The 17,772-nt window shown below is 48.0% G+C and overlaps 2 protein-coding genes across 3 annotated transcripts in view; both read left to right on the forward strand.

Annotated features, from left to right (window-relative positions):
* Window positions 1-17,772, forward strand: part of AGBL4 (AGBL carboxypeptidase 4) — a 1,430,302-nt gene that overhangs the window by 1,197,809 nt on the left and 214,721 nt on the right. The window lies entirely within an intron of this gene.
* The window catches only part of BEND5 (BEN domain containing 5), a 48,741-nt gene that overhangs the window by 21,550 nt on the left and 9,419 nt on the right, over window positions 1-17,772 (forward strand). For both annotated transcript variants that reach the window (XM_043461384.1, XM_043461385.1), the window contains 2 exons: window positions 11,500-11,648; window positions 17,186-17,399. In XM_043461384.1, the coding sequence (XP_043317319.1) occupies window positions 11,500-11,648; window positions 17,186-17,399 (363 nt within the window). The remainder of the gene's footprint in view (window positions 1-11,499; window positions 11,649-17,185; window positions 17,400-17,772) is intronic.

Below are 17,772 nucleotides of genomic sequence, written 5' to 3' on the forward strand. Positions count from 1 at the left end.
AGGCAGAGAAGAGCCAGAAAGGGGCTTAGGACTGTCTTTGAATCTCAGCAGCACATCCTGGTCGGGGGCTGATGTGTGGCCTGGGCTGCACCCTCCTTGCTCCCACCCCCCTGGGGACTGGCTCACGCAGTACTCTTAGAGGCCCGCCCTTGAGTATTTTCTCCTTTCCAAGTTGCCAGGGAACCCATCTCAAGCATGCTGGATCATCCACAGGTTAGGGATGCTCAGTTTTAAAAAGAATAACTGCTGACTGCCCCAGGCATTGGGATCCTGCAGGCCATAGACGGGAGGGAGCAGAGAGCAGGAGCCTGATGAGGACCTCCGATTGGCGAGAAGGTCCCGTAGCAGCCAGGAGCTGTGATGGTACACCCGGTGGGGGTTAGGGGCAGCAGCAAGATGGTATAAGATGTTTCAGAGACTTCGTTGGATGACTCACTTCTTCATTTGTGTATTCATTCTTTCATTCATTCCACAAATAAACATAAGATGAATTTAACAGAAAAAGAATCTCTAGAACATGAAGTCAAGGAGTGGCAAATGAGCTTAGAGAGGAGGTAGGCTATTGCCCTCATGTCGTTGATGAGGAAACAAGCCCAGAAGGCGTCACAGGTCTATTTCCAAGGGTCTCCTGACACCCGGTTCTGAGAGCCTCTCTCTGGCCCTTGGCCACATGCTCTTGTACTTCAATGTCATTGGCATGGGGGTGACCCCCAGCCTAATTCCCCAAAGGATATCTCTCTCTAAAACAGAGCTTTCCTTTTGTATGATCTTAGCATAGGAGGCAGCCCTCTCTGATGGAAAGGAACCTCACTCTCGAACTATGAAAGTTCCTTCTCTCCCGGCCTCTGTGACGGTGTCAGAATTAAAAGAGGAAGCATGTGTAAAGAATACATCACTGTAACCAGCATATTGCAAGTGTTTACTAAATGCCAGTCTCCTTATTTCCTGCACTTTCCTGTTTGTCTTCTCCCAAAGAAATAAATGCCAAGGACACCAAAAGCATGAAGACCTTCTAATTTACAAAGTACAGATTTATTTGTGTGTTCATTCATTCATTTATTCTTTCATTCATTTATCATTTTTTAAGGGCATCCTTTGTGCCAGGATTGTATTAGGTGCTGGAGATACAGAAAGACGGTCCCTTTTGAAAACATTCACGAGCCTAGGGGATGAGAGTGATGTTTATTAAACCAGGGCTTGGCAGACTCAGAGAATTCCAGGGGTGTGAGGGGAAGCAGAGCAGTGAAAGCCAGGGACAAGGGTGAGCTCCAGTATAGGAGAAAGTAAACTCTAGCATCTCTCTTGAGTTGCCCTCAGCCAGAGTCCTTGTTCTTAGAGGTCAGAGACCAAAGCTCGGATGTTACCCTCAGCTTTTAGCACTCTTAAGTACCTCTTACTAGATAAAATGGTTTTGGTGTGATTCAGGTACTGTTAGTTCAACTAAGGCTGGAAAGGCCTCAGTGAGGGACGTAGAGGAGGAGACAGTCCTTGCCTTCAAGATGCACACACAGCCCGAGGCGGAGCACAGACCTGCACTCGGGACAGAACATTGCAAGTGCTGGATCTTCAGGAAGGAGGCAGCGGATGGCTCTAGATTTTGTGTGCACTTTGTAGGGAAGGTAGGTGGAAATGGTGAATTCTGACCAGAAGAGGAATAGACACTAAGAATAATAACAGTAATTCACATATACATGACACTTGACAGGCTTCAAAGACCCTGACATTTTTATCTCATTGGACTATTCCAGTAGCCTTATTGCAAGGCCAGGTAAGGATTATTATCTCCATCTGAGAGAAGAGAAGGCAAAAGAAGAGATAATGTCCCTGTTGGCCAGATCACAAGCTGGTTGAAACTTTTGAAGGAGAAAGCCATTGTGGCCTGCAAATCTGTCTTGGCTCTTTAGAGCTGGGTTTCTATCACCTCTGTTCCCCTCTGGGCTCGTGCCTTGTGTTCTGTCCAAAGTCCGTTAAAATACCAGCTTTGATCTTTAAAATCCTTTGCGGTCGGAGCTGGATTCTTTCAGCACAGGTCTCTGGTGGTGCCTTTGAAAAGCAGCGAATGTCAGCCAAATGCCTCCTGCTGGCTCTCCCCTGTACTGGAGGCAGCCTGGGCTTTGGCAGCAGATAGTACTTGGGTTTGAATCTCAGCTTTCGAATTCTTTGACTGCGCAACTTGAAGCAAATAATTTAACCCTTCTCAGCCTCTCTTTTCTTCTCTGTAAATTGGATATCGTAATGCGTACCACATACAGGCAGGAGAGCCTGATCACTGATGAAGAGGTCAGAAATTCTGGAGTTTTGAACACTGGCTTTTCCATATTTTGATTATGTTTCCTTGGGCAAGTTACTTAACTTTCTGGGCCTTAGTTCCTTCATCCGTAAAGTGGAGTCAGTGACAATACCAGCCACTGTGGTTCTTAAGAGGATTAAATGAGCAAAGGCATGTAAAGACTTCTGCCCAGGGGCTGGCACATAGTAAGTGCTCAGTGAGTCCAACATTAATGATGTAGTATCATTTGAGTTTGCACATGAGATAATGTGTGTACGATGCTTGGCACACCATAGGCACCCATTGGCCTACAGCAGAGCACAAATGTGGTTGTCTTGGCTTATCTTAACCTTTGGTCAATCCAGGTCTCCTAACGTCTCCTGGGGATTGCTACTTTCCTTTGTAAGTCCTCAGAAATCATATTTGAATTGTCTGTTTTACTGCTACGCCTGGGCTTGATTTCAGGCTCGCTAATATAGAGTGTATTGAATTCTCCCTCCACCCACTTTTCCAGGGCAGAATTCCATCTTCCTATCTCCGGTTCTCAAGCACTCCTTTGGACCCCCTAGATTCTTCAACTTTCTCTTTGTCACAGCTCTCCTCCCAGGGCTTGTTCATCTCAGAGCTCTTTTCCATTTCCTGCTGTGTTCAGGTCACTCTCACCAGTACACGGGAGTGCTCACAAAAGTTGGGCTTTGAGAAAGGACTAAGAGGATAAGTGGGAGATAGCCCATCAGGTCAGGTTTTCATGTTCTCTGGACCCAGGAGGTCCACAGCCTGCCCCTGCCTTGCTTGCTGGTGGGCTGGGGCCCAGACTACTGTGTCCTGTGCCCCCTCACCCTGGGCGGCAGGAAAAGGTGTAGAAATGAGAACTAGAATTGTTTCTGTTAAAGATACGGGCCATCTTCCCCTTTGAAGGACTTTTTGCACTCTTGACCAGGATCAGCATTAGCCACAGTTCACCCTCGGTTGTTTTTAAGATCCGATTTCAGAGTAGCAGCACAGTCCAGGGCCCTCCTTCCTCTTTCTCCCTGGAGTTCACTTTTCTGGGGCAATGGGGAGGGGGCTGAGGGACAGCTCCAGGCTGTCCCTTTGTTCCTGCTTGGGGAGCGGGAACATGCAGGAGTCACTGGGCTTCTCTCCATTGCCAGAACAGGAAATGTGCTTCTCACTTAAAACAGGGCTTTGCCTGTTGGTCATGGGCTTCAATGTGGCTGTGTGGCAGGCTTGTTTTCTGCTGGCTTTGCCAGTCTGAGGAAACGGAGGTGGGAGAGCTCCCCTTCCAGGCAAGGGCTGGCCCCTGTGAACACCTGCTTTGGGCCTGATGCTAGCTGCTTTTCGTAGAGAAAACCACTTCAGCAGTAGATAGGATCATCGGATGAGGACGTGGGTTCAGAGAGAGGAAATGAATGTCTCAGGCAACAAGAGAGATTGATAAAGATTTGGAGTTATGAGAGAGGCTGGCTTATTCAGGAACCACAAGTCACCCCTGACCAGACTACACAGAGGAGAGATAGGTAGGAGGGATAGCCAAGGCTGCAAAGGCAGGTGAGAGCCCCTAGAACTGCCCCAGCTCTTACACAGGTGGACACAGGGGCTCCTCCCCTCGGGGGAGGCCTGGGGTGCAGCCCCTCAACCTCAGAGTTGCCCCTTTGGTCATGGGCTTCAGGGACAGAGGGACAGCCTGGAGCTGTCCCTCAGCCCCCTCCCCACTGCCCCAGAGAAGAGAACTCTAGGGAGAAAGAGGAAGGAGGGCCCTGGACTGTCCTGCTACCCTGAAATCAGATCTTAAAACCAAGCAAGTCAATCAACACACATTTAGCAAAGACGAATCCTGTTTAGTTCCTGCTCTGGAACAACTCATGGCCTGAAAGGGAGAGCCAACAAGGCCAGAGTCATGGGTTGACTTGTTTGGGAGATGTCAGCACCACCGTGAGGAAAATCCGCCTCCCCTATCCCCTGCCCTCGGGTGCTCGCGGTGCCCCACGGAGGCCCTTCAGGAATCTGAGGGCAACCTTTGTGCCCCCTACCCCGCTCCTTCGTACCACAACCCCTCAGTCTTCGCACCCAGCCAGTTCTGGTCCAGAACCAAAGGCCATTTCGTGTGCATTCAGCACATGTGTGGGGACCTTCAGTGCCTGTCTGGCAGGACAGACCCTTGCTGTTGTGCATATTGTTGCCATTTGGAATGCTGCCTGGGTCCAGACAGTTGGGGTGGGTGGGAAGTGGCAGGACCACAGATGAAGAGCCAGCCCAGCTTTGACCACCAGCTGGCAGAGGACAGGCTCAGAGCTCCTAGAGGTGACATGAATCCTGGTGACTCACTCCCTCCCCACTGCACCCCCTGCTCAATTGTGGAGTTCTTCACAGACACCCTCGGAAGGTGAAAGAAGGTCAGAGATGCACTACGGGTCCCACAAGGTGGACATTACGTGAGAAGTCTGTGCAGCCTGAAAACCACAGTTAGCTGAAGGCGTGTAGGGCTGTGGTAAGAACAAGTCTTCAGAGTCTAGCAATCCTGAATTTTTTTTTTTTTTAATTTTGGCAAATTACTAAGAATTAACTTCCTTCATTCAACACGTGTTTGATGAGTATTCATTGTGTGCCAGGGACATTGTGCTGGGTGCTGGGATACAGCCGTGATCAGGACGGTGGCTGACCTGAGTTTCCATCCTAATCCGGAAGATAGTAAACAAATGATAACTTGATACTGGGGTGTCAAGATTAAAAAAAATTTTTAAAGTAGTTATTTTGATGTAAAATTGGCTTCCCTGGTGGCTCAGCAGTAGAGAATCCGCCTGCCAGTGCAGAAGACATGGATTCAATCCCTGGGTTGGGAAGATCCCCTGGAGAAGGAAATGGCAACTGACTCCAGTATTCCTGCCTGGGAAATCCCATGGACAGAGGTGCCTGGCAGGCTACAGTCTGTGGGATCACAAAGAGCCAGACATGACAGTGACTAAACAATAGCAAAAACAACTAATAAAGATGTTTAGTGGGTGTCAGTCACCTTTCCTTTTCAGAGAGAAGCGAATATGTCCTTTGAAACAGGCCCCTACAGTTCCCCAATGTGGATAAAATACCTTGACCACCCTGACTGGGGACTTGGGCCCACTTCTGCCACCCCTGTCTTGCTGGGCTTCTGCCCCATAGAGAGGGGGCTCTCTGGGTCCATTCCAGCTCTGCTGCTCTAGAGTTTTGACTCCCCAAGGGACAAGCCCCACTGTGGGGCAGGGAGGTGGGGATGTGTGCAGGGGCGGGCATCCGCATGCACTGCAGGGGTCTTGCCCAGTCCAGTCTTTAGGGCTGGAATGGCCTCTCCTGCCTCTGCCTAGCAAAGCCTACTCCAACCCTCACCCACAAAGAGCCCTCAGAAAACGGGAGAGGGTCAGGGGAAGGACCCCAAGGAGCTGCTGCTGACAGTGATCCCATTGCTCTGCCTTACCATCCCGCCATCTTCCCTCGACCTTATCTCAAGTTCCAGGCAGAGCTCACCTCTTCCTTAAGGCCTTCCAGGGTCCCTGAGCCCGTGGTAATCTCTCTGCAAACCTCTGCAGATCATGACGTTGCCCACGTCCTGGTCGACCAGTGAGCCTCCATAATGTGCCGCTTGCCTTCCCCGTGTGACGATCACTGCCCCACTCCAACCCATGCGGCCAGCTTCCAGCCCCAGCCCAGGAGTCTGTGACTGTCCTTCGGAAGCCTTCCTAGTCTCCTCCAGGTGTAGCGCCCCCCGCTTTGCTTCTGTTCCCGAGTCTCTACCCTTACCCTTGTCAGGATGGTGTTAATGGTCTGTGGTCTGGCTCTCTCCACTACTGGACAGCACATTGTTTGAAGCTGCCTAGCTCAGGGCTGGCACTAAGTGGGTGCCTAATAGATTCTCACTGAAGGAATGAGACCAGGTTTGTCCCTGCCCTCTCTGGAAGCGCAGCGGGGCTAAGAACCATGCGCGTAGCTGTGGCAACAGGTGAGCGTGGCTGACGCTTTCTGAGAGAGGAGATCCACCTGCCCAGCTGTGGGCCGTCTCACATCTCTTTCCAAGGCCTCTGTGTCTCTCCTTCACTGCTGCTATCTCTTCCCATGCTCAGCTCCTTTTCAACAAGTAGAATCCTCTTTTTTTTTTTTGACAAACCCAGTGTGCCTCTGGTCCACCAAAGTAGGCATATGCTTTAAGGATTTTGATTTGCTTTTTTGATCCACTTTATATTTAGGAAGAAACTAGAATTATACCAACAGCAGAGAAAAGTCCTGTTCATTTGCAGGAATAAATGGAAGACTTTAATACTTTGCAAGAGAAAATCTAATATTATTAGCCTTTTTGTTTCAACAGAAGTCAGAATTGATTTTTAGTGTCCAAACATACATATTTTGAAAAAAGGGGTGATTTTTAAACCTCCAGTTTGTGGACAGAGGAGTTGCAGCAAAGAGTCAGACTTGACTGACCACGCAAATAGAACATAAGCATCAACTTCTTAGAAAGATTTTCAGGAAGAATGGCGTTAGCCCAGTTAAGCTAGACAAGAATAGAGAATGTTATAGTTTCATTTATCTGTTGTGCCAGCAAACATTTACCAAGCCCCTTACTGTGCACCATGATTCCCTTTTTATGGGAAAGGCCTCTGGGGCTTAAAAAGGTAAAGGAAATAATAGACCCAGGATTTGCACCAGGTTTTCTAGCATTGAATCCAGTGTTTGTCCATCAACTCACAGCTATTTGTATGCAGTATAATGAGAGTTTCATGTGTTATATTCTCAACGTCTCCAGAAGTGGGGCATGCTGTATTTGTCTCCGGGTCCCCAGTGCCTCTTCCAGGGCTCGATCTTGGTATGCAGTCAGGGATTGTGTGATGAATGGGCTCATGAATGACTGAATGAAAAGACAAGCACTGTCTTTTATACTCTTTCAAAAGCTTTTTTTTTTTTTTTACCCAGCTGAGAGGTTTCTCTCCATGGAAGGTATATTTTCTCCAAAATAAACCTGAAGTGGATCAAAAGGCTTTTTATTTTTTTGATTCCTACTCTTCCCACAAAGTGAAAAAAAGTTGCTTTGTTACTTAAAATATCTGCACCAGATCCATGCAGTGCCGTCTCTTAGCACAAGTGCTTATTATCGTGGCTAATTTGGTCACATGTGTTTGAAGGAGAACAATGCCTCAGAAATTTTTAAAAGCAAAACAGCAATCTGAAGCGTTTGTTGTAATGAGATGTAAATTGCCAGCATCGTAGTGGAGCCGACTAAAATTTGCAGTGAAGTGTTTTTCTCCCCCTTTTAAATTAAAAGCACTAGAGGCCCTCCCTCCTCTCTGGGAAGAAACCACATGCTTTTTGTTCCTTTTCTTTCTGATTCTGTACTACTAAACACGCCGCATTATTGACTGATTCACCCCTTCATTCATCTGCCATTTTCTGAGCCTGGGTCTGAGCCTCCGGGGTGCGCCTGCCTGGCTCTCTGGTGGCTGTTGGCACTCCCCATTTTGCAGGCAGGAAAGCTGAGGCACAGAGAGGTGAAGGAGGCAGGTCTCAGGAGTCACACCGGGGTCTCCTGAGGAACCGCTTCCAGGAGGAGCCTTTCGTTGGTCTGTCCTCCCCGCTGAGATACCAAGTCCTTCTGTGTACAGTGCCAGAGGAGGCAGTGGCAGAGGGCAGTGCTACTCCCTGGCAGCCACCAGGCATTAAATGTGCCGATCGGGGATGTTAGAAAGTAGAATTCCTTGAGAGCTTGGGAGCCGGAAGATCCCATTACAATAGGCTCAGCATTCAACGAAACTCTGTGGGTCCCTGAGCAAACTGGCAGAGGGGAGCGTAGTGTTGGGTCTGTGTGCCATGAGAGCCTGAACACCTGCTCTGGGCCAGGCTCGTGCCAAGGACTTGGGGCACAAGAGGACCAGCGGGGCCCTGGTTCCCAGGGATTAGCAGTGGCTAACTTGAGCACCCGAATATGACCCCCACATGGGGCAGGAGCAGGGAGGTGGGGGTGGTGAGCCACCATTTACCGAGCACCCACTCCGCGCCAGAGTCTGCGTGAATCATTACACATATGAGGTTCACTCCTTTACGCTGCAGCCTGGCTGAGTCACTGTTATCATTCCTCCTTTCAGGATGAGGCAACAAGAGTCAGAGAGGTTAAGTCATTATTGACGTGTAAAATTACCTGTTGATTGAACTGGAACCAGGCACTGTGCTGAGCCCTGGTCTCTGATATAAAAAGACACAGTCTCTGTCTGCCCTCCGGCCTCACAGTCTAGTGGGGGCGGCAGAGAGAGAACTAGATGAATGCAGCTAACTATTACCAGGGGAGGAGGGCGTCCCGAGGACCTGGCTAGGCAGGCCATGAGGGAGCAGAGTCTGCCTTAGAAGAGAGGACCAGGGAGGGTGGAGCCAGAGAGGTGACCCTTTGCGCTCAGCTCCTGCTCTTTATGTATCCCTGTGTAGCCATCTGAACTGTCCGTTCCCCTGGCTAGATGTTTCCAGTTTCCACTTTACAGCCCTAACTTCTACTTCCTGGGCTGCAAAAAGGTTACAGGTATTTGAAAACAAATACCTGTAAACATCCCATCCAGTCCACCCCAGGCACCTCCACTCAGCAGCAGGGCTTTATTTCAGAATCTCTGCTTCAGCCCATTTAAGTCTCTTGCTCACAACTCTCTTTCTCCTCTCATGTTATGAAGAATTTACTGAGAGCCTACACCATGCCAGACATTGCCCTAGGTGCCAAGATTACAAAGAGAGTGAAACTTTACCCTTGAAGAGCTTCACAGTTTGATGTGGACAGCAGACAGATTGGTAGATGATTCCAAATATAATTTGCTGGAAGTATTTACGATTTAGAGACCCCCTACCTGGTAGTGATCAGAGCAAGGCCTCACAAAGGAGACATCTAAGCTCTGTTCTGCAGTCTAACCAGAGACTTGACAGGCAGATGAGATGGCATTCAAGGCCAAAACAGTAGCACATCCAAAGGCTCAGACGCTTGGGACAACACAGCACCTGGGGGACAACATCTAGGGAGAGCAGGAATTGAGCACCAGAGATCAAGAAGAAGCTGGTTGTATTGGGGGTCTTAAGGAGGCTATGGTACACAACTTAATTTTGAGGGTAGTGGGAGCCTAAGCTGCGAAAGATCTGGTTGTGAGTAGATTTCTTTGGCAGCTGTTGTGGAGATAAATGGACGAGAACTAGACTGAAGTCAGAGCTGAGTTGGGTTCGTTCTCTTGTCCACGATCTTCCTCTCATAGAAGGAGAACCTAAGATGGCCGGTGCTCCATTGGCTGTGAGGCTCCACTCCTTTATCTTGCTGCTGAATGTCAGAGCAGGAAGAGACCTCCGGTGCCAACCGAGCCGTGCCCTTTGGGGAAAGCCAAAGTAATTGCTTCCTCCCTGACCTAAGAAAAGATCAGATGTTCCACTTGAGTTTTCTCATATCTCAGAAATACAACTGAGATCTCATACAAAGAGGAGAAACTATGGCATCTGCTTCTGAACCTTTAGAGTTATTCATTCATTCTTGTCATTCTTTTGTTCATTTAGCAAACAGCCAGAGAACATCTTCTCGTGCCAGGGGCTGTGGATAAAGACGAGAAAGCCTTAGGCCCAGCTCTTGAGTAGGTCACACAGAATTGGGAGTTGCTCCTAGAATGGTGATGATGCTGTCAGTCCCTCACTCTGACAGCTTGTGCATCCATAGTTCACTCGCCTGTGGTCACACAATTAAAATGTAGCCAAACTAGGAATAAGACCTAAACTCGGTCTCCCAAGATGAGCCCTGCTTTTCAGTTGGCTCTGTGCCGGTCCCCAGTCTCGCCACATTCAGCTCTGTGCCTTCATACTTCATTGAGCTTCTCAGGTTCCACTAGTGGTAAAGGACTTGCCTGCCAATGCAGACTAGAGACGTGGGTTTGATCCCTGGGTCAGGAAGATCCCCTGGAGGAGGGCATGGCAACCCACTCCAGTATTCTCGCCGGGAGAATCCCATGGACGGAGGAGCCTAGTGGACTGTCGGATCCGTAGGGTCGCACCGAGTCAGACACGACTGAAGTGACAGCATGCGCTCATGCACTGAGCACGCACATGTGCACCTCCATTGTTGGAGACTTCAGAGATCTGTCTCGCAGCTACCAGCAACTCAGAAATGGTTTTATCGGTCTAGGAAGCCCTATCGTGAGGAATTTTTGTAACAAAATCACCAATACCTTCCCCACCACCAGCCAAAGCCAAGGGTATAGCAGTTTAGCACAGTAAATTGCAGCCAGGTTGTTGGTGAGGGCTTTGGCACACAAACAGCTCCATACCAAGCGGCCCACATGGTAAGACTAAGGGAAGGCTGGGCCATGAAACTCACTGGTGACTTAAGTTACGTGCACAGTCCTGGGGACCGGCCTTGGCAGTAGCTGAATTTCTGATCCGAGTTAACTCCTGAAATACTTGCATAGGGAGAATTTCTAGGATGCCAAAACTCTCAGTTGGCCTTTGGATTTGCTCACCTATAAAAGTTAATCAAGTTATCCGGCCTTACCCTGTTTTTCTGCCCTTTGGTAATCAAGACACAACAGGTGATTTGAAAAAGAGTCCATCATTTTAAAAATCTAATGGAGGAAAAAAAAGTCCTCCTTAGAAACCACCACCATTTATCTCCTGCCTTTTACTGTTTAAACTGTACATAATTTGTGTTGATTGCATTAAAATAAAAATCAGGATAGCTGCCGGTTCAGGCAATCAGGGGCTTAATCTGTATTGTACTTTAATTTCTTGGTTGAAATGCGCCTGTCTAGATACTAGGTCTTGGGCGGGGGAGGCCTTTGCATTTCTCCCCCTGCTTTCCTATCTTCTGCCGTGGCCTGCTTCATGTAGGCTGCAGAGATGGGGTTTTGGCAAATACACAGTTTGCATACTGTAGTCATTGCTACCCTGTCTCCACCCCAGTTTTAAAAGGACCTCTTTTCCCTGCAGGAAGTTGAATCCCTTGCATTTTCATTCAGACAGTGACACCCTAGAAGACTGCTTCTCATTCATGTTTAATTAGAGTCTGGTCCATTCTTGTCTTCCACCTTTTCCCCTGTGATGTTCATACCTCATATTATTTTCAAGCTGGGGTTTAAGTGTAGTCCAATGGACAAAAATAAGCCAGCATATTTTTTTGTGTGTGCCACTATGTGCTGACAGATGCATAGTTAAAATATTTGCCTTTGATTTTCCTTGGAGTTCTAGACAGATCTCTTTTCTTAACTGCCTAGGTCCCGCCATTGACTTGGAAAAAGTAAAATCAGAATGTCTCGAGCCCGAGCCGGAGTTACGGAGCACTTTCAGTGAGGAAGCAAATACGTCGTCCTATTACCCTGCTCCTGCACCTGTCATGGACAAGTATATCCTAGACAATGGCAAGGTAGTGTTTCAAGCTCACTCTCCATTCCCTACAAGTGTTGGTTAGTCAGTGCGAAGGTGGAGGGTACGGTGGGAGCTTCCCGAGATACAGCGACTGCTTGGCCTTGAGGCCTAACCCTGTGACTGCTTCCAGAATCCATGTGCTGTAATCAGAGGAGCTTTACTAGGACTTTTTCTCTTCTTTTTTTTGGTAAATATTGGGCCAAAGCAACTATAAAACTAAACTGACATTTAAAAATAGCTTATTAGTGAGAAAGATAATTTAAAATGATAATCTGATGAAACCAGATGCATAAAATGTATAAGGTGATCTCAAGATAAGATATCTGATTTACAGATATGGCTGTGGCTGAGTAGTTATTCATTCATTGTTTGCAAAGTACCTATGTGTTGTAAGTCCTATCCTAACCCTAAATGCCGGGGATACAGAGGTAATTGGGACATGCTCCTTACTCCTAAGCTGCTTTCAAGTTGTACACTCAGCTTGTTTAGCCAGGGTCCTAGGACCACATATAACTCCTCAGATTTTTTTGTAAGACTCCTGGAAAAAAAGTTATGAAAGAAAACTTAAGCACTATTAGTAGTTATATTAGTGCAGGGTGAAAAGTAATGGAATAGCCTTTGGAAGTCTTAAAGTCACATATATGACATAGCAGCAGGGCAAGAAGAAGACTTCTAATATTCTTCCTACATCCAAGTGAATTCATCTTGGAGGAAATACACTGGCTGTCTTTGTCTAGGCACTGGTCATATTCAGTTTTACTGTAATAGTCTTTGCCACCATGGCATGCATTATAGACATCACCTCTCCTTCTCCCCAGAGACTCATCTGTCAGTCTGTTTTTCTTGCCTTATGCTTCAAAAGGTCTCTGTTTATCCAGTATCATTCCCCAGTGGGTTGATGAGAAAGGAAAGGTTGTTTTATTTGGGCTTCTCCAGATATATCCCTGCAGCTGGCCAGGCTGAGCCAAAGCAAGCATTGTCAAGCCAAGGAAATGAAACTTGTTGGTCTTTAGGGCTCCCTTGGATATGCTGCCCTCCTCTTTCTATCCATGTGCCCTCGACTCCCTCAGAGCACTTCCTCCCCTGCAGAGGCAGAACTGATGGGTCAAACCATAGGCCTGTTCTGTCCTGCCTTGCTGCAACCTACAGGCTTTAAGAATCTGTTTTGCTGGGAAGAGGTGTCATGACAGAGTGGAAGTAGGCAGCCTGGAGCCTGAGTTTAAGCTTAACTCTGTCCTACTTGTGTGACTCTGAGTGGGGGCTTCCCTTCTCTGGGCCTCAGGTGGGATCAGATTAGTGCTCTCCATAGTCATTAAAAATGACTTAAACTGTGTATCTAACTTTGGTGAACCTTCAGTAATTAGAGATGAAGAAGAGACTTTTCTGTCTTCGTTGATTTCTTTTTAGGCACAATCACGTAGTGGAATGACTATAGACTTTTTCTTAAAGTAGCTTCTAAGAGAAATCTATTTCTCTCTTGCTTTAAAGACTGGTGGACAGTTTCTGGGCATTATGAGGGTCTCTTTTGAAAGGATCATTTTCCCTCCAGGAAATTGTGTCTCTCAATTGTCATTTGATTTTTTTCATACTCAAGCTGCACAACCTATCTTGAAAGTGCCAAGTTTGTTTTATCCTTGATTATGGCCCATATGTTGCTATAAAACTAACTGGCTTTTGTTTCTACCAATTTATAGTCAAAGGAATTGATTAAGGGAGGGAAAGGAAGCAGACATCCTGGAAATGCACGGCAGCTTGCTTAGAACAATCCCCCACATCCCAGAAGTAGTCATTATTATTCTTGGCTCTGCTGTCATTTCAGACCCTTCCTTCTTTCTGCCTCATTCTCTGTGACGCCCAGAGCATGGGAATGAGATCCGTTTCCTAGTAGGAAACTAATTTTGTCCTCCAAAACATTTCACAAAGGCATTCTTTGATCAAGTCCCATCCTACCAGATGCCGTATTTTTAATAACCTCCCTTGAAAGCGTTAAGGCTGACATTTCAGTCCAATAGTGAACTGTGGTTTATGTGAATAAGGGCTTGCCATAAAAGTTACTTTCTGATTTGGCTCAAGCGCATCTCTTTTCTTTGTCTTAAGATATTTTATTTCAAAAACTCATTGAATCGTAAAGCTTCAAAGGCCATCAAAGTTTGAATAGTCTAATTTATACGCGGGATGGATAGGGAAATACATCCAGAAGAGGGGCTTGTCTACAGCTGTACACCAGAGAAGAGGCAGGCAAAAAGTAGAGGCCAGGTCGCCCGGCTCTCAGGCTGGTGCCCTTTCCAGCCTGTTCTGCTACATCCTTGAAAGCGGGGCATTGCTCCAGGTGACCCTGAGTTCTGTTGACCTCAGGAACCCTTGTCCCAAATGCCCCAGCCTATTCCTATGATCAGTCTTAACTCAAGGCTGTTTCTTTCTGTGCTGCATAGCTGGCCTTGTACTCGAGTGCATGTCAGAATATATTTTCTTCTTCAAGGAACAGCAGCTCATCTGAACTGAAAGCCAGTGCCATTAAGACATATTAAATATGTGCATCAGTTTCTTACAGCTTTGTGTTCAGACTAGTCTGGGCCACTTTGTAGGGGACGAAAGAGGCAAATCCTGGACCTCTCCCCATGGAGATGGACTGCGAAGGTAGTGAGGGCTCTTAGTAAGTTAGAAATTCAGAGTGGATGGAACTTAGCCCAGGAGTAGTGAAGGAGGTTTTCTTTCATTGGGGGCTGGGGTTTAAAAGATTGTCAGGCTTAAGGAGATGTAAGGGAAGGCTTTCATCCCTGGGTGCGGGAGAGGCATGAACAGAGACATAGATGGGAGAAAGAAGGCAGCAAAAGTAACAGTTTAGGGTTGTGTGCTACCCTCCTGATATTGTTCTCATGGTATCTCACTTATCTTCAAAATAGCTCTTTATTCAGGTGGTGATCTGCCTTTTACAGCTGAGAAAAGAAAGGCTCAGAGAGGTACAGTGACTAGCCCAAGATACCCAGCTGGTAGGTAGAAGGGCTCGGATTCACACAGAGAGGAGACTCTAGAGCCTGTCCTTCTGTCACCAGACACTGGACGTAGGAGAAAATGAGTGAATTTAGGGACATCGTTGAGTGGTAGACATGCTATGCTTAATAGGTTGAATGGAAACAGGATTCTAGAGGACCTTTAAAACTGACTGAGGACGTTGCATTTGATGTGACAGAAAACAGGGGGCCATTCAAGATTCCAGAGGGTTAACATAAAAACACAGTTGAAAGACTGTGGAAGTCATCTAGTCAAAGAAGGAAAGCTGTGTTTTAGGGAATTGATCTGGCAGTGTTTACAGCGTGGGTTGGTCGGGGCAGGGATTGGGGACAGGAAGGCCAGCCAGTGGCTTTTCTCCAGGTTTCCCTGACTGCAGTGTGACCCACAGTGGGTGCTGGCTGGCAAAGTGGTTGGACAGGTGCAGAGGGAGGCTCCGGAGGAAGGCCAGATGAACATAAATCTGCTGTGTTTCCACCACGTCGGCACCACCATGCCACTGGCAGCAGCAGGAGGCCAAGAGAGTGTGGGCTGCAGGGTCGTACGGATTTAGAGGTGAACCTTGATTCCAAAATTTTCTGATAGTATGTCTTAGGAAAACGAATTACTCCTTCTGAATCTCTGTCCCTGTCTGTAAATATTTCTACCTATTTCCATCTCTTAAGGTCATTATGTTTATAACTAAATTAAGAGTGCAAGACCTAGTTCATAATGGGTACTCAAAAAAATATTAGTGTCCCCTTTCTCTTGTAGAAGAACATTGACCAAAATGACTACCACCTCTCTTTAAAGAACAGTAAATTGAAAGGTTGTAGGAAAACAAGGCTTGAGTAGAAAAGAGCAAAGATCTTTGGAAACTCGAAGTTGCCCTCCATCTCCAAGGGTTCTGATTCAGTGTTTAATCTAATTCGCATCCCTTGTTTCCTCCTATCTCAGGAAGCTTGCGTGGGTAGCCACAGAGAGTCATCCAGGGAGGTGACTTGGGGTCCAACAGGGAGCAGGAGGGAGCTAGTCGCCAGCAGGCCTGATCGGGTACACGGACTGCCCACCTGCAGTTGAGGCTGCAGAGGAAAGGCCAGACTCGACCTTGGGTGGATGTCGCCCAGTGGCCCCAGGCCAGCACATCTCACTCCAGGGCTGCTTATCTTCTTGAGCTATGTGGGCAGAGTCGCAGCACTGAGGTTTGCAGCGCAGGGAGGCCAGGTGGATCTGGTTATCTGATACGGTGCCTGCAGAGGTCTGAATGATCTTTCGAGCAAAAGGAAGTGAAGTTGGATGTGGCAATGTTAGATTGTTTACCTACTCACATTCGTGGGTGGGCTGTGTTGCTCTGTTTTTTTCTTGTTCATGGTCTGAAAATGCCAGTAATTGGTGAAGGAAGAAGCGTTGCTGGCTGACCTGTCTACCCATCTGTGCATGCCCACTGTGCTTTCCAAGTCGATCTTCAGTAGAGAGCTCTTCAGATATGTCTGAACCCTGAGTCCTGCCAGTCCGCTGTCAGTCTGGCTGTGTGTATTCTGTCTCTCAGACCAGGACTCCCCCAGGATATCTCCTGACCATGCAAGGTCCACGACTGACGGTCTCTGAAGACAAGGACCTTGGCAGGGACTTTCCAGCCCCCTCAGAAAATTTAACTCATCAGCGGCTGCCTCTCCCACTGTTCCCACAGAGGCCACATCCACCCTCCGTGGACTCGGTAGAAACGCGGCATGAATGGCAAGGTCTAAGTCAGAACTTCATTTTTAAATGATTAACATCAGCAAATGGTTTTTAAGTTATTAAAAGAGCCAGAAAGGAAAAGGAAACCTCAGAGCTCCTTGCTAGATTATTCTGGGACATCTGTGTTTATGGACTCTACTCTGAAACTTTGAGCGCTTCCCTTATAAGGAGCAGAAGGTTGCGTTTTGTTCTGTGTGCCATCAGAATCAGACCAAGGACACAGTGGTTGTGTTTAATTTGTTAAAATCATAGGTCTTCTGAGCCAGAAGGAACTTAGCTGAAATCTAGTTCTCCCTGCTCAGTTCCCGAAAACTGAAGCCAGAGACAGAAAGAACATGCACACACTCCGCGAGTGGCAGGACCTGGGCAGGTTCCCTCCGGGCGGGTTCCCTCCCCACTCCAGCGGCTATGGCCGCCACACCCCACTGTACCCTGGAGTCACCTGGGGAACCCCACCCAGACAACACAAATCCACTCTGCAACTTCATCGTTGAGTGACTTTTCAAAGGTGGCTGCACCTCTCCCAACCAGGTTTTTCTTACCTGAAATGAAAATAGTGCCCCAACACCTTCCTTCCAGGGTGGCTGTGGAGATCCGAGAGAGGGGATATAAAGCACTAGCGTAAGGCCTGGCACAACACAGGTGTTCAGTAAATGAGGATTATTATTTCCCTGAAAGAAAGGTAATTGGTATTTATGGCGCAGATCTCTTGCAGTTGCGCAGCAGTGTCTTAAAGGACAGGAAAAGCTTCCCGCCACCATCCTGTCCGACTAAACCGGTGCTCGCTTATGTTCTCACCCCTTCCAGGTCCATCTGGGAAGCGGGATTTGGGTTGATGAGGAGAAATGGCACCAGCTGCAGGTCACGCAAGGAGACTCCAAGTACACGAAGAACCTGGCAGTCATGATTTGGGGCACAGACGTTCTGAAGAACAGAAGCGTCACGGGAGTTGCCACAAAAAAAAAGAAAGATGCAGTCCCTAAGCCACCCCTCTCACCCCACAAACTAAGCATCGTCAGAGGTGAGTCCTGCGCCGGAGACGCAGTGACCGAGATCCTGCCCTCACCTCTGTCAGGAGCGTTCGGGGCCCGTTTCAGTTCAGCACGCTTGCTGAAGCCTCCCCGTGCCGGGGCCTGGCCTGGGCACAGGAGCTCAGGAGCAGATACGGACCTGGTCCTGAGAGCGCTCACATCTAACAGGGCAAACGAGCTGTAGACACGAGTGCGGTTCAAGGAGCTCGCATGCAAGAGGGACAGAAGGGGGTTCTCAGGAGGGCAGGACACCCCTGGCTGGGAAATCAGGGAGGGTTCCTGGGAAGTGGGTCACTGAAGTGGGCTTTGAAGGACCGACCAGACATGGGGACGCAGATGTTTAAAGAGAGGTGCTCTGCACAA

The sequence above is a fragment of the Cervus canadensis genome, chromosome 2, assembly GCF_019320065.1.
Source record: "Cervus canadensis isolate Bull #8, Minnesota chromosome 2, ASM1932006v1, whole genome shotgun sequence".
Lineage (NCBI taxonomy): Eukaryota > Metazoa > Chordata > Mammalia > Artiodactyla > Cervidae > Cervus > Cervus canadensis.